A 16,674-nucleotide genomic window follows, 5' to 3' on the forward strand; every position below is an offset into this window, starting at 1 on the left:
GCCATTTTGCCGCTTTTATCGCCACTAAGTAAGATTTAATATGAATTCTTACTAGTGTTTGATCAGATTCGGACCGGCTGGCCCTCCAACCATTCGCTAGGCGTCTTTTCCAGCGTTTCATCTCCCGGAGCTCCTTGGTAAACCAGGGAGCTACCCGGGATTGACACTGGGTCAGAGGATGTAAAGGCACAACGCGGTCCAAGGCCCCAGTGGCCGCCCTATCCTAGGCTTCCACTAGGGCTTCGGTCGAACTGTGAGCAAGCGATTCAGGAAAAGTCCCAAGCTCTATCAGGAACCTTTCAGGGTCCATCAGGCACCTGGGGTGGAACCATCTAGTCGGTTCCTCCGGCGAAGGGTAGCAGTATGTCAAGCCTGATGAGGAAATGATCAGACCATGACAAGGGTTGGATAGAAATATCCCCTAAATCTAGATCATTCATCCACTGTCCAGAGATGAAAATCAGGTCAAGCATGTGTCCCCTGTTATGAGTGGGGTCTTGAATTAACTGAGTTAGGACCATAGCCATCATGGAAGCCATGAACTCCCGAGCTGATTCGGATGTCTCGCCAATGGAAGGCAGATTGAAATCCCCCAGAATCATAAGCCTGGGGAAATCAACTGCCAATACGGCTAACATATTCAGCAGCTCCGGCAGGGCCGATAAAACGTAGCAGGGAGACAGCTACATAACAAAAAGGCCCACCTGAACTCCAAGGCCCCATTTCACAAAAAGGCACTTACATCTGCCTATCTGAGGCACAGTGACTTCCTGAGGTCTAAGACTTTCCCTACTAACCACCACCACACCACCCCTGCCCTGGGCTCTCGGCTGGTGAAACGCCCGGAAGCCTGGTGGGCATAATTCACTAAGGAGAACACCCATCCTGACCCAACCAGGTCTTCGTAGTGCACGCCAGGTCTGCTCTACCCTCTTGTATGAGGTCGTAAATGAGGGGAGCCTTATGTACCATGGACCTGACATTAAGCGACACCAGCCGGAAACCAGGGTCCTGTAATCCCGAGCACCCAGGGGTGCGAGAAGGGCGATGAGGGTCAAAACACACAATTGCTCTTAAACAGCGAACCCGCGTCCCCCCGAACATAATTTGGCCCTCGGCCCCCACCATATCTGCCTCTCCCACAAACAGTAGAGATGGTAAACCCCCCCCCAATGGAGTGGTTTAATGTCTCCCCTAGAATCCCAACCCTTCCCAGCACTCCTGACCTGCGCCCATTAGTTAGCTCTGGCCTGTACCCTGGCAGACTCCCCCCAAGCCTGTATGAGACATTCGGATCACCCCCCCACCCTCCCCTTAAAATTTGATTTAAAAACCCCTGTAAGAAGCCCCTAAGAAGTCTCTTCTTCGCATGCCACCTCTCGGGATCCTAAGATCCGTCATTAAGGAAGCGTCTTGATAGGCAAGAAGGCCATCCCCGGAAAAGGGGGAGTTCCCAAAGGGAGTAAAATTCTGTCTCAGTATAACATTGAGTGTGGCATCAACCAAACGGGATGACATCACAGGGATATGGAACAGGGAAATGACATGTCCACAAAGGGGGGGGGGGGGGCAGCCGACAGTGTGAACTGCTATTTTCTTTCCTTCGTTGATGATTAAATCCACACTAAAATCACCAAAAAGCATTAACTGAGAATTGGACAATGGGACAAAGAATCTACGAATAATCCAACCAATTTACCTCAGGATGTCTGTCTAAGTCACTTAAGGTTAAGCCATTCTGCAGAATCAACTGACGTGCCTACAGGAAAAATAAAAGGCAATATTATTTCTCCATATTGATACATTTTGAACATCTTATTTTTATTCCTATTTTAAACTGTTTTGTTGTATGTATCTTGTCATAATCTATAGCCAATAAACAGATTTACTCATAGAATCAAAGACAACAAAACTTCATATATAAGCATGGGAACACTAGTTTCCATAAAGAAATAGATTGCTGGGGCAATTACAGTCAATAATGTCCTAAATATTAAGTCTTTCAAAGGCCCATCCATATAGGACTTCCAGTTGACATTCGGTGAGAATGGCTAGAAAATAACGGAGCTCCACCGTGCTCCATGAAATGCAGCCAGCAACTGCTTGCTAGGAGACCCTATGTGGTTAAGCCTCTCTAGAGGGGAGGTAAAGAAAAGAGAGGTGCTTCCTCGATCGCGAGGAATTCACAATTTCTTCGCTGATCCAAAGAAAGCTCTCCTGAAGAGCAGCAGGAACAATGGACATTTTTGGTCAGTCACAAGCTGGGACAACCAGGACACTAAGATCTTGTGCTGGAGCAGTGCATGGACAAAGCAGTGAAACTAGGTGAGAAAATTTCCAACTTCTACCTTAAGAGATTTAACCTGTTAAAAACTTCAAAAATGAGCTCCAAACATTTAAAAAGCGACAATTGAGTATATGGAGAAAGATTAAAGACTAAAACTGAAGAGTTAAAATATAGAAAGCTTGGAAAAGGCGGATATATTGTAAAAAGTGACTAATGGGAGATAATGCTTTATTAAATCCAATGTCTAACCCCAATTGGATGTCAATCAGCTGTTTTTCACTTTTATACTTTGTTGAATGTTCAAATAGTGAGCAGGCGAGCCATCTACTGGAGGAAGATTACTGCAATATACATAATTTAAAAGATAGTGATGAGAGAAAGTAACCAACAGCTCAAAGTTACTTGAACATGACTTTATTTTAACAGGCAAATTGGGAAGTATCTATTGAGCTTTTTGAAGATTTATAAAGCAAAGCAGAAACACTAAACATTAAAACTTTATTAGTACTGCCTATTGAAAAACAGATTTAAAAGATTTGAAGAAATCCGGTGGGCTAAGTTGGACCATCATGACAGATCATTTTATGAAGCAAAAGAAGAAAAATAACAGAATAAAATATAGATAAGACTTTAAAATTTGGATAATTGGGAAGGTGGGAATTAGAAAATATAAAGATCAAAAAGCACAAATTTATAGCATTTAAAGAGTAGAAAGTTAGAGACTTGGAGGAATAATCTTGCGATTGACCAAACTTTATTAAGAATTGATTTTTTTCTGGAGTCTTTAGATATTGAGATTTCAGAGATATAATGTTACAAAATGACTCAGCAGGAGATAATAAAGTTTTATGAAGAAATGTTAGAAATAATTATAAAGAACTATAAGAGGTTGATGGGAATATTTAAAGATAAGGCGTGAAAGTAGAAGACACTCACAAGAAGATGATGGGACTGTCCAAAGATAAAGAAGTGAGTGTAGACAATCCTCAACAAATAGTAGGAAAAGATAAACAAAACATTCAGAAGATAGATGAGAAGGAGTGGTGGAGGAGACAAATCAAAATAAGGTATAGAAAAACAAAAAAAATTGAAAAGATAATAAAAATAAAGATTAAGAATCCAATAGTTAACTCCTTAAGAGCTTACAATAGCATAGAGGAAAAAAGTAATGAAAAGGTTATGGAGGGGCATCCAAACGATGCAGCAGAAGGAGATTATGTAAAAATGCTAGAAGAAATATAGGATACCAAGAGAGAAATATAAAGAATTACCAAAAAATCAAAAAATGATTAAATTCAAAAAAGGCTGAGAGATGATGGATAGAGATAAAATATTTTGTAATACTGGGATGATATTAAAAATTAGTAGAAACAAACACAAATATAATTTGGGAAAATAGTAACACATATATAGATATATAGTAGAATTTACTATACTCATAAACATACTAACATTAGGAGGTAGAAGAAAGTGATTAGGCATATTTAAATGTATTATTATGCTTAATAGTGAGCAAAATATTTTGGAATTTAGAGCTTTAAGGATAACAAATTCAGGGGATTTAGAGACATAACCCTGGGGCGGGGTTAATAATAACTGGTTTTATTGATATCTACAGAAAACTCAGATATTGGGAATTTGGTGGAATTTGAGTAATATTTAAAATATTAAAATATTGGTGTCTAATAGGGGTCAATAAAAACATTTGAAGAAATGTAATTGATGTTTATATATATATATCTTTGGAGAAAGTGATAAAAGGCTCATTAATCGAGAATAGTACTGTTTAAAGATAAAGAGATGAATATGGAAGAACTCCAATAAGGGTGGGGGGGGAGAGTATAAATTGGGAAGATAGTATTATACATATTGATATATAAAAGAGTATTTTATAATTATAATGAGTTCATTGAGGTTAGAAGTTGGAAGACAAAAACTATGTATATGCAATTGTATTATTGTTAGCACTGTACAAGAATGTATACACTGTCATTACACTGTGTACAAAATATGTTGGTTGTTAAAGGGACAAACTGAAAATAAAACATATACAAAAAAAGACCCATCCATATAGATCAGGGGTAGTCAACCTTTTTATACCTACCGCCCACTTTTGTATCTCTGTTAGGAGTAAAATTTTCTAACTGCCCACTGGTTCCACAGTAATGGTGATTTATAAAGTAGGGAAGTAACTTTACTTTATAAAATTTATAAAGCAGAGTTACAGCAAACTCCTACCGCCCACCATGAAAGCTGGAATGCCCACTAGTGGGCAGTAGGGACCAGGTTGACTACCACTGATATAGATCAAGGATGTCAAATTGGCGGCCTGTGGGCCGGATGCATTATGTGCAGGCCATGCCCACCCTGCTCGCAAAGGCAAAAAGTCACATGATGCAATCAAGTTTGAGACCTGTGATATAGATTGACTGATTGTGTGTGATCTATTTGAGGTTTGAGTTTGGGAGACAGAGATGGTAAATGCTGATCCAAGAGACCAGCAGGCTCTCTTAATACTTTCAATTAAGTTTGACTAGGGCCACCAACTGTGGGTTTTCCCTTTCTCTTTAGTATTCTAGAAATTTTCCTTGATGACCCACTGCAGACACAATAAGGAGAATGGGAATGTACTAAGAGTGTGTAAAATACACACATACTGCTAAGGACAAAGAAAGAAGGTGGATGAGATGGCTAGACAAGATTTAGATCTTGGGTCTGCTCAAAAGTCAGTCCCCATGAATTCAATGCAACTTATAAATCTGAATTGGAATTTCCAAGATGAGAACTGCAAGTGATCTACTAATGGTCAATAAACTGTTAAAAGGAAGAATTTACCTGAAAAGAGGTAGGTATACAAACTATGTTGAGATTTTCTTTTTTGACTCTCTCAGCTGTAGGAGAAAAATTACTAAATTTATTAAAGATTCAAACCATTAACAACAATCCATACTAACAGATCTCTGCTCAAAGGTCTTCATTTAAAAACGCTCAGTACAGACTTCATTGTTTGTTTATATCCTGCTATATTGGCTACATCAGACAAGATGCCCTGGTCAACAGCTGGAATAATGAGAAGTATACATAAAGCACTTTCAAACAAATACTGAGGCAATATCAGGTTCTATGAGATACAAAGAGACCTGCTGAATCTAAAATAGCTGCAAGAGTTATAATGTACATTTTCTCATTGACTCTCCCCCCCCTTCTCTCTCTCTCTCTCTCTCTCTCTCTCTCTCTCTCTCTCTCTCTCTCACACACACACACACACACACACACACACACACACACACGTCCTCAGATGAACTGCCAGGCACTAGGTAGAATTCACCATGTCTGGCAGCTGTAGATGGAATTGTGGATTTTTGTGGGCTCAGGTCCAACCTCCTTTGCTTCCTTCAGATGATTCTTCTCCTTTGACTATTTAAGGAACCATTTCCTTACCTACCTCCCCAAAGAGAACTTTTAGACAAGATTCCTTATGTAGGCCTAGGATTGCCAATGTTAGCATTCGGTCATAAAATGTGATACCATATGTCCACATCATTGGGAGTCCCAGGTAAGGAGTGTCTCAGTGCAGGGGGGGGGGGGGGGTGAGGCCAGAGGCCAGAGAAGGGCCTGTGCAGGCTGCATAATCACAAGAGGCCAGGGGACAATCTGAGAAGGCTGGAGGAGATCATGCACAAGTCATGGGAGACTGGGGGAGAGTCTGGGAAGACTAGCACAGGCTATATGCAGGCAGGGGGACAGCGGTGCTCCAAGCAGGAGCAACTTAGTGGAGCAACTTCTGTAGCTTCCCCATGTAAATGATGGTCATGTGATCAACACTGTAACCGCAACCTGGAAATCTGAGCACTTGGATCACAATAATGTGGCGGCAGTGATACTACAATGGCCAGAACTTTTAATGTACAATATATGATATAATATTCTTCCTTAACATTTTTGAAATGAAAAAAAAATCTCTAAGTTAGTAAAGCCATCACATTATACTGCCTCAAAGTTTACATAAGTGTGAATAAATAAATATATATATATATTTATATATATTTATATATTTATATATATGTATATATATACACACACACACACACACACATATGGCAGCCTCACCGTTACCATAATATGCCAATGGCCAGAGCAGTCTAGATTAAGGTGACCAGATTTTAACATTGGTAAAGCGGGATACCATTCATCGGGGGGGGGGGGTGTTTCTTGATTAAAAAATTGGTCTATATGGAGCAACAAAAATTTTCAAACATGACAGCTTTAAGACTTGTGAACTTCAACTCCCAGAATTCCTCCTTCAGTCATGTTGCAGCGCCATCATCTGCGTGGATCTGCTCCATCTTCGTTTTTTTTACTGGGGGCAGGGCTGCCGCTGAAGATGCCGACGAGCCCCTGCCACCACCAGAATAACTACTGCCTCCTCCTCCTCCTCCAACAGCACATTTGCTGCCCGGCGCTGTGGCTGAGGTGAAACCGCCAAAGCTCCCGCTGGTGCCTCCACCCGTGGCAGCAGCCGCGGTGCCTCCCCCTCCGCTCAGAGCACCTGAGCTGGGCTACGCGTTACTCTGCCACCGCCTCCTCCTCCACCGTGCTTTTGAGAAGCCATGAGGCCTTTTTTTCCTGCTCCCGCCCCCTCCACCGCCTTCCTGCTGGCTCCTGCAGCCTCATGGCTCCTCAAAAGCACGGCAGAGGGGGGAGGGATAACGCGGGGCCCAGCTCAGGTGCTCTGTGTGGAGGGAGAGGCACCACTACCACGGGTGGGGGTGCTGGCAGGAGTTTTGGCGGCTTCACCTCAGCCGCAGCAAATCCGACAGTGCTGTAGGAGGAGGAGGAGGCAGCAGCAGATATTCCGGTGGCGGCGGGGGCTTTGAGGGGTTCACTTCAGCCGCAGCGCTGGGCGCAAGTGGCTAGGATTGGCCGCCCACAAAGGACCTCCCCAGGCTTGCTTTGCTGAACACGGGGTGACTGATGGTAATGAGCAGCGCAGCTGACGCCTAGGCGGTCCTAGGAGACCGGCTGTGCCTCGTAAGCTCCTGCCGCCGTCCCCACGCCCGTGCTAACCCTAGATTTTTTGAGGCCCCTCAGCTTCCGGCGCCTGTGACAGAAATCACTGCGCGGCAGTTAGAAACTGCTGCACGGTGTTTTCTTGCCATGTGCGCGGTCACGCAGCTGCGCATCTTAGAGGGAACAATGTTCCCTTCCCGTTCTGCCGTTTCCTAGCTTGTCATGCATTCTTTCCAAAATCGGGACTTTTTAAAAACGCTGCGGGACACGGGACAAATTGTTAAAAATCAGGACTGTCCCGCCAAAAGCAGGATGTCTGATCACCTTGGTCTAGATGCAGTTTTGCTGAAAACAGGAAGTGCTTGATTTCAGCAAAATTATCATTAAATAGTCAATATGACCACACTGCAAATGGCTGTAAATGGGACTATGATTTGATGAGTGTCCAAAATCTGGTCATGAGACTGCAATGGAATCCATCCATATATTAGAACTCTGAATCTTGTCATAATTCAGGTCAGTTGTTAACTTCAAACAGTCACTAAGCAACCAGTTTTAAGTCAAGGACTATCTGTACATTTAAAGTACAGTATTATACAACTGAAAAGTAATTAACAATTACTCTAAAACTTGGTTAAGAAATTGGAGAGGTTTTTTTTAATACATATCAGTTATAGAGTGGAGCCCAGAATTTTTCATTTCAGTTTGTATCATGTGTAGGAATCAATTGATATATTACAGAAAAGGATTTTTAAACTGGAATGATTCTAGACTTCAATCTGGATTTTGTTCACTACAGTATTAGAGCAATAACTATCCCATATAGCAATGGTTCCCAAACTTGGCAACTTTAAGACTTGTGGACTTCAACTCCCAGAATTCTCCAGCCAGCTCTGCTGGAGCTCTGCTGGAGCTCTGCTGGATGGAGAATTCTGGGAGTTGAAGTCCACAAGTCTTAAAGTTGCCAAGTTTGGGAACCACTGCCATATAGTAATAACCCAATAAAGATCCGATGAATAACAGCTGAAGCTTGCAAATGTTCACTACTTACATGCTGTCATGTATGAAGAACACTGTAAATATGATTTAAACAGCAGTGAGATGCAGTAGTTGTGGTTTGGATCCATTTACCCTCCAGCAAGTATGCTTAGCTCTGGGCTACTCATTCTCAGCATAACAACTTCACAGGGTTGTTGCTATGGAGAAAAACACCTGAAGGAAGGAGCACTACATATATTGCCTTGAATAAAAGTCAATTTAATAAAGTATAAACAGGAAAATATACTATTCTGGGATCACCTTCAATAATTCCTTCAAAGCAGGTACTCCAACTGTTTGAGTAAGCAGAACAATACAAGTAGGCTTCGACTACAATAGTTCATTCAGTGACAGTTCATTTAGTTCATTTAAAGTTACAATGGCCATGAAAAATATGACAATTTTTCAGTTGTGTCCTATGCAGCATCCCCATGGTCATTTGATCAGTCAGATGCTTGGAAACTGACTTATATTTATGACCTTTGCTGTTTCCCAAGGTCACATGATTACCTTTTGACAAGCAAAGTCAATGGGGAAGTCAGATTCACTTAACAACTGTGGAAAGGTCATAAAATGGAGCAAAACTCACTTAACAACAGAAATTTTGGGTTCAATTGTGGTTGTAATTTGAGGATCACCTGTAAATACTTATGGCAAAAAAGAGTAACAGACATACCCAATTTATGTACAGCATGAACAATTGTAGATCCACTTCCAATTCCAAGGACATGATTAGTCTACAAAGGAGCAAAAATATTTGCTTTTGTAAATCAATACAGAAACTGTACTCCCTGATTACTAAACAGCATAATGATACTCTTTTCTTTTAAGCAGTTTTAGCCTGGCTTCTAAAAGACACAGAAACATTTCATACAGGCATGTAAAACAAGAATGGTTCAGTAAAAAAAACCCTAATTCTTCTTCTATGAACATTCATGAGGCCAAAAAAAGAAAAAACACCAAACCCAAATTTCTCTAAAGTAAAATAATATCTGTACAGTTGATTAATGCAATTGACTACTAGTTAATCTAATATGTATAGCAGTTTGTCTGATAACTGTGTGTGTGCCCAAACATTTTCAAACAACTGTTTTTCATAATTGTGCTTTGTGTGTTAAAAATAATGTGTTGTCTGAAAAAACCAACATGTGAAGAATTTGATCAGTAACTTATTAATTTAGCACAGATTAAAATAAGAATAATTAAAATGTTTAATTTGTAAGGACAGTAACCAAAATTACAACTCCACAAAGTTCTACCGGTCATTCTTAGAGCAAATGGAACCATCTAACTAATAATATGGATCAAAGTCCATCAGAAAGTAAGAACTACAAAATCAAATTCCAATAGTGAAAGTACTGCTGAGAATCGCAGCGTAGAACGAGACCTTTGCCATTGATCTGTTCAGAAGTCTTCAACCAACTTCAGAACAAGTGGCAGTTTCGATACCCATAAAATCTGTTTTAAAAACCCGCACACATTTTTGTCAGGGAGAAAACTAATTGCCTTCGTCTGTATTTCTCAGAATACAAATTTAATAACGCCTAAAAATATTTGGTAAAGGCGAAAGTTCCAAAAACAATAGTGAAGAAACGTACTTCCTTGCAAAATCAGCTCCCTACCTGCACGTGATTGTTTACCGCAGCCCAGGCGGCCAGCTTTTTGGCTTCTTCGGTCATATTCTTGCCCCCGTGGCTGCTTCTCAACAGCCTCGGGTTTAGCACGCACTCTTTATGCAGAACCCTCGACCCGACCCTTCCTTCCGCTGTCAGCGTCCTATAAAGAAAAGTGAGATGCTCCGTACGGTGCTGCATGACACTGACCCCGCCCGGCTTCCGCCGCCGCCTCTCTCCCCCTTGGGCTTCACCTTGGCTCTTGCAACTGCCCCGAACCACACCACCACCCCGGGACAGTTCGCGATTAAGGCTGCCTGACAAACGCTTACTTCTTTTGGCGCAACGTGAGATTTAGACTATTACTTGCAGAATTGAGCGCATCTAGTGCGAACTGCATGAGACACCTCCCCACCCCCACACACGCACACAAACAGCCCGCCCAGAAAGACTGCATCCCGGCATTCAGCTGTTTTGAACGCAAAAACAAGAGCAGATGTATTTTAGTCATATTATCAGCTGCTACAGGGTTAATAGTTTATTCAAACAATAATGTATTCATGCGCTTTTTAAATAACTTTTTGCCAGACATTAATATCAAACGTGGCTTCATGTCCGACACCTCTACGATTAAATGTCAGTAATTTGAGGTTCGAGTAGATCTCTGCACCTCGTGTAAATATGACCACTAAAAACCCTTCTCTCTCTGGTTTCGATTTCTATGGTCGGAAATTATTTCTATTAGGAGAAAAACTGTTGTACATATATGGTCCATATGAACAGAACATTCTTTCAAATTGGGAGACTGAATTTCTAGTAATGGAATGAAATGTCCTTTAAATGCACAAGAATATAAATTCATGTGGTCTCTAGGAGTGGACAACGATTTGATGGCACTTTGTATTCTTCTCACATTAGTTCTGGAGTAATGTATTGCATTTCGACTTTTTTTCTGCAAACGAATATCATATATGGCCAAATTACGAGGTACTATTTATCTTTTTTGAGGGTGGCACAATTCTCTCATATTTATTCATCATAGTGTAAAACATTTTTAACTATGGTAGCGGAATGCACCACTAGATACAAAGGCCATCAATGTTGCTATGATTCAAATCGTAGGCAGCAAGATTGTTTTTAACCTCTTTAGATGTTCCGGTGCTTCACAAGTGCAACTTCAATCCACAGTGATCTCCATTAAAAACGAGAGTCGGCATCTGGAAGAGCGTCATAGTCCTAACACTGGGTGGAACCACTGCAGGCAGCAATTGAAGGGGTCTGGGTTCTTTACAAGAAGACCCCCTTGCAAATAAACCCACGAAACAAATAAAATTAGGGCATTTGTAAAAAAAATCAATGAACAAAGTTTTAACTGCAGTAAACAATCGATGTAGCATTTAAATGTATCCCCTGGGAATTTCCCAATTTTGTTCCGTCCAGATCACGTCTGATTGACCTCGGATCCTCTTTCCTATGTAGAATTAGAATGTCTATAAAACAGAAATATATGAATATTCCTTATTTCATCCCGGCCAAAAATGAGAGGACTGTTAAATGTTATGTCGATGACTTTTTTTTTTACTTTCTGTAACCCCATATGGCGGTTTAACAACCGCTGCTTCTTTAACATCTCCCCTTCCCCACAAGCCCTCTGCTCTGGAGAATACCGTCAACACTCAAAATCAGCCACGTAGAAAGCATCGGCTTTGCCCAATCAGGAGGGGACGGAAAAGAGCAACAACCAATCCCTGTATTCCACCAGCTACCTCCACGTTCTCCAATCAAGAGCGGAAGTCAAACGCAAAAGTCTTGTTATTGTTTAGTCCAATCATGGAAACCTTGGAGACATTAACCTTTTTATTGGCGGGCAAAAACCAGAAAGCGTCATTTTCATTGGTTCTGTTGACACGCAGAGAAACTATCATGTTTTTATCCCTTTTCTTTCAAAGAGAAAGCAACCCCTCCAAAGCCTGGATAGGTAAAATAGGAAAAAACTGTTACTAAAGTCAAGCACTGTAGGTTGTGTTACAAGCTCGCCGTTACGTGGCTAACAAGGGGTGGGATTGGTAAACTAGAAGCAAGTTAGGTTGCAGTTTGCGCGTGCGTACTTAATCTCTCCGCTGAGGGAAGGAAATTGAATCTTCCTCAGTGGCCATTGGAAGGAGTTGCCTGGAGCCAGGTCGGAGTTTTATGCCATAACGACCTCTTTGAGGCGAGTGGAGGGAGGGTCCCTCCATGCCAGGGCCGCGAGGCCCAAGAGTTCGGCCTGCTCCTTCCGCTGCCACCCCTTCTAACGTCGCCGCCCTGGTGCTCTTCTGGGTTCTTTTGCTGCTCTGCGTCCCTCTGAGGGAGGCGGCGGCGTTTTCGGAGGGTGATGGCCGGTCCGGATTAGGACTTGGTGGCGCTGCAGCCGCGGCGCTTCCTGTCGTAAGTGATGTGATTGTGGAAGACGATGAAGCCAGTGGCGTGGCCCAGGCCGCATCCTCCGGGGAACAGGAGGAAGAAGCAATGGAAGCCCCCACCCGAAGCGGTAGTTTCAGGTAAGGCGGGAAAGAATGGGGGGGGGGTGTTATGTGTGTGTTTTGTATATTTATATATATCTTGTTCTGCGGCTCCCTCTAGCCCGCCTTTCCCAACCAACTTGCTTTCTAATGCGGAATCTATTCTCAAAATCTCAAATCGGGAAGATGTCATGTGGGCTCTGAGGTGTGGGAGGTGTTGCCAACTATATTTTCGGAGAACCAGGGTCTTTTTCTAGATCAGTGGTCCCCAACGTGGGCCCACGCCCACGGGGGCAATTTGATTTTTAATGGAGCAATTTGAACCTTGTTTAAACCAAGTTAATGCCTTTTAGGCTTCCTCCGCATGAGTAAAGTTCACTTTTTGAGTAAAGTAAGAAGTATATGTCGCGGGGGAGGGTGGGTCAGAATTTTAGAGATGCTTAGGTGGGGCATGGCCAAAAAAAGGTTATGCACCACTGCTCTAGATTCACATATGCTTTGCATGATGGCCAACGCTAGCAGACCTGTACAGGATTTGCAGGAAGTAAATTGCCCTGTGAGCTGCTCCTTAAACCATTTAACACTCATATAGAGTTACTAATATACCTATTTCTTTTGCAGTATATAGTCTACATAGAGAAAATTGGAATGGAATACATTTATATTTGTTGTTTTATTCTTCATTCACTTTGTACTCAATAACTACTTTCCTATATGTTAAACTGAGTGTTTTTCTTACTATTGGTCAGCTTTTTGGATATGAAGGCTAGCAGGTAAAAAAGTGCTATAGGTAATAATTTACAAAAATGTGATTTGCAGTGAATGAATTTTTCTGTTTCCTGAGATTGTATGATTTCCTTCCTTCCCTTCCTCCCACCCTAAAGTGCTAATATGGATGGAAGGATCTGCATCTGTTATACACGACTCTGGATCCAAACAAATCTATTCTTACTACCCTGTGAAAAATTATTTTGAAGCAAGAACTATTAAAAGATAGTTTAATAACATTAAAAATGAGTTTTATACTTATTTGTGCTGCTATCTGCAAGAACTAAAATAGTCTTTAGTAAATCATCTTATTGAAACAGAATATTGCTAAACTGAGCTCAGAAAAGTCAACTGGTAGTAATTCTTTATCAAATCTCTCTGAAGCTATCAGAACAATTTTAACAAAATTCACAGGCTGAGAAATATTTTGATATAATTACACTTAATATATCATCTAATATTTTCTGATTAGAATTAACCTATTAATTGATTTCCATATTTTTCAAAACTGCCATCTTTGGAGGAAAACAAAATATTTAAAATAACTTTGATGTGAACTAATAATGTAAGAATACAGTAGAATATTCTTTCTGGAGGTGAAGTGTATTTAAGCTGACGCTATTATATTGATAACAGTTCTTATCAAAGAATTGATAATTGGTAATTTCTCAGTTTAGTTACATTTTGCTGTTTATGGTTTTCATTTATTTAAAGTTTGCATGTAGGGCACCATACCTCATGGATTTCAGAACAGAATTCCCTCTTTCTGTTAACAGAAAAATTCACTTCTCTTTTCAACTAATACATTTTCTCTGATCTTGATCTTCTGCCTCACATTGATATTTGCAATACTGTATATTCAAAAATGTTGTCAACATGTGTGTACATTTATCACTCTTTTAAAAAATGTTTATACTGATAGTCCTTAACAATGGGTCCCTTAGTGACTATTCAAAATAACAACAGATCCAAGATACATATAACCAAGTTCCAAAGTTTTAACAGCCACACATGAAAATATTTGTATCACATGGCCACATTTAGGACCATTAATTGGCTACAGTCATTTGCAGCATTCCATGGTCATGTACTGCAATTTGCCTATTGGGTACAATGGATTAGTTTAACAATTACTACAGTCGGTAATCGTGATGTTCACATAACAAATGGCACAAAAAGTTGTAATTTCAGGCTCAGTTATGGTTGTAAGTCAAGAACTACCTGTATAAACACTTACATTACTTCCACTTGTGCCCTAACTTCCCATCTACGGGGTATTTTCAGTACCTTTCCTGGTTTGCTTTTGTTTAATCTGGTTCCCTAGTTTTCTTCTTTCAATGCTTCACTTTTTGACACATTCTGTGATCCATAAACTTGTATGCCAATGACAAGGCAGCTTATAATAACACATATCTTAGAATAGAATGAATTAGATAAGATAACAAAATACAAAGACTTTCAAATAGAAATAAAAGCATGGGAGGAAAAAGAAAAGGCAATACCAGTACCATAGTAATGGGTGCATTGTATGCAATCCCAACACAATTGGAGCACAGCTTGAACACCATTGGCATTGATAAAATCACTATCAGTCAGTTATAAAAACTTTACTTGGAATAGTATACATCCTGCAATGACATCTTTAAAATTATCAAACATTCACATCTGCCTATCCCAGAGCATTGGGAAGTACAGGTAGTCCTTGACTTTAGTTTATTTAGTGACCCTTCAAGTTACAATAGTACTGAAAAAAGTGACATGACCATTTTTCACACTTGAAACCCTTGCAGCATCCATGGTCATGTGATCAAAATACAAACACTTGGCAACTGACTCATATTTATGATACTTGTCCCAGTATCATGTAACTACCTTTTGCAACCTTTTGACAAGCATGATCAATGTGGAAGCTAGATTCATTTAACAGCCATATTACTAATATAACAATTGCAGTGATTCACTTAATAACATGGCAAGAAAGGTAAAGTGAGGCTACATTCACTTAACAAATGTTTCACTTAGAAACAAAAATTTTAGACTCAATTGTGATCATAAGTTGAAGACTACCTGTACTCAATAAATGGACAATACTGTTGAATCCAGTTTGAACATCTGACTGACCATGCGATGAACCATAATTTGACAAATTAGTGGACAAGAAGAATGCTGTCAATATAATTTACTTGGACTTCAGTAAGGCATTTGATAAGGTGGACCATAACCTACTACTAGATAAAGAAGAAGAATGTGGCTTAGATAGCATCACCACCAGGTGGATTCGTAACTGGCTGACCAACCGCACTCAATGTGTAGTCCTCAATGGAACTGCATCTACATGGAGGGAAGTATGCAGTGGAGTACCCCAAGGCTCTGTTTTAGGCCCAGGACTCTTCAACATCTTCATGATTTGGACAAGGGGATAGATTGGGAACTCATCAAATTGCAAATGACACCAAGCTGGCGGAAATAGCCAATACTCCAGAAGATAGGCTTAAAATACAGAAGGGTCTTGACAAACTTGAACATTGGGCATTATCTAATAAAATGAAATTCAATGGTGAAAAAAGTAAGGTTCTACATTTAGGCAAGAAAAACTAAACACACAGGTATATGTGGTACTTTGCTCAATAGTAGTAACTGTGAGGGTGATTTTGGAGTCCTATGGACAACTATTTAAATATAAGCTAGCAGTGTGCAGCAGCTGCCAAAAAAGCCAACATAATTCTAGGTTGCATAAACAGAGGGATAGAATCAATACCATGTGAAGTGTTGATACCACTTTAATAATGCCTTGGTAAGGCCATACGTGGAATACTGCATCCAGTTTTGGTTGCCACAATGTAAAAAAAGATGATGTGACTATAGAAAGAGTGCAGAGAAGAGCAACAAAGATGATTAGGGGACTGGAGGCTAAAAAATATGAAATGTGGTTGCAGGAACTGGGCATGTCTAGTTTAATGAAAAGGACTATGGTAGACATGATATCAGTGTTCCAATATCTCGGGGATTGCCACAAAGAAGAGGGAGTCAAGCTATTGTCGAAAGCACCTGGGTGTAGGACAAGAAGCAATAAGTGGAAACTAATCAAAGAAAGAAGCAACTTGGAACTTAGAAGAAATTTCCTGACAATTAGAACAATTAATTGGTGGAACAACATGCCTCCAGAAGTTGTGAATGCTCCAACACTGGACATTTTTAAGAAGATGTTGGATATCCATTTATCTGAAGTGGTGTAAGGTTTCCTGCCTAAGCAGGGGATTGGACTAGAACACCTTCAAGATTCCTTCCAACTCTGTTATTCTATTCCGTTCTAATGTATTAAATAGTGATGGGGTAGCTCATATTACAACGATTCAGAAGTCAGGCTGCCTCTAGCTGATCCCTAGTCTGTCTGCTTGCCTGAAGCCTTAAATTGCCAATTAGGACTGTTCACTGCTTCAGATTTTATTGGTAGGAT

At 40.5% G+C, this 16,674-nt stretch overlaps 2 protein-coding genes across 6 annotated transcripts in view; one reads left to right on the forward strand and one right to left on the reverse strand.

The window, feature by feature from the left end:
• Nucleotides 1–11,851, reverse strand: part of RPIA (ribose 5-phosphate isomerase A) — a 31,648-nt gene extending 19,797 nt beyond the window's left edge. The window contains exons 1-5 of one of the 4 annotated variants that reach the window (XM_032235322.1): nucleotides 11,802–11,851; nucleotides 9,958–10,111; nucleotides 9,012–9,072; nucleotides 5,123–5,178; nucleotides 1,700–1,759 (exon numbers count right to left, since the gene is read on the reverse strand). In XM_032235322.1, coding sequence (XP_032091213.1) covers nucleotides 1,700–1,759; nucleotides 5,123–5,178; nucleotides 9,012–9,072; nucleotides 9,958–10,111; nucleotides 11,802–11,842 — 372 coding nt within the window. In that variant the 5' untranslated portion in view covers nucleotides 11,843–11,851. Of the gene's footprint in view, nucleotides 1–1,699; nucleotides 1,760–5,122; nucleotides 5,179–9,011; nucleotides 9,073–9,957; nucleotides 10,112–10,202; nucleotides 10,376–11,090; nucleotides 11,189–11,801 lie in introns of those variants that run through there. The other 3 variants (XM_032235324.1, XM_032235321.1, XM_032235323.1) reach the window with 3 other exon arrangements.
• Nucleotides 11,852–11,952: 101 nt separating this feature from the next.
• The window catches only part of EIF2AK3 (eukaryotic translation initiation factor 2 alpha kinase 3), a 49,279-nt gene continuing 44,557 nt past the window's right edge, over nucleotides 11,953–16,674 (forward strand). For both annotated transcript variants that reach the window (XM_032235316.1, XM_032235317.1), the window contains exon 1: nucleotides 11,953–12,488. In XM_032235316.1, coding sequence (XP_032091207.1) covers nucleotides 12,184–12,488 — 305 coding nt within the window. In that variant the 5' untranslated portion in view covers nucleotides 11,953–12,183. The remainder of the gene's footprint in view (nucleotides 12,489–16,674) is intronic.

This window comes from Thamnophis elegans, chromosome Z (genome assembly GCF_009769535.1).
Source record: "Thamnophis elegans isolate rThaEle1 chromosome Z, rThaEle1.pri, whole genome shotgun sequence".
NCBI lineage: Eukaryota > Metazoa > Chordata > Lepidosauria > Squamata > Colubridae > Thamnophis > Thamnophis elegans.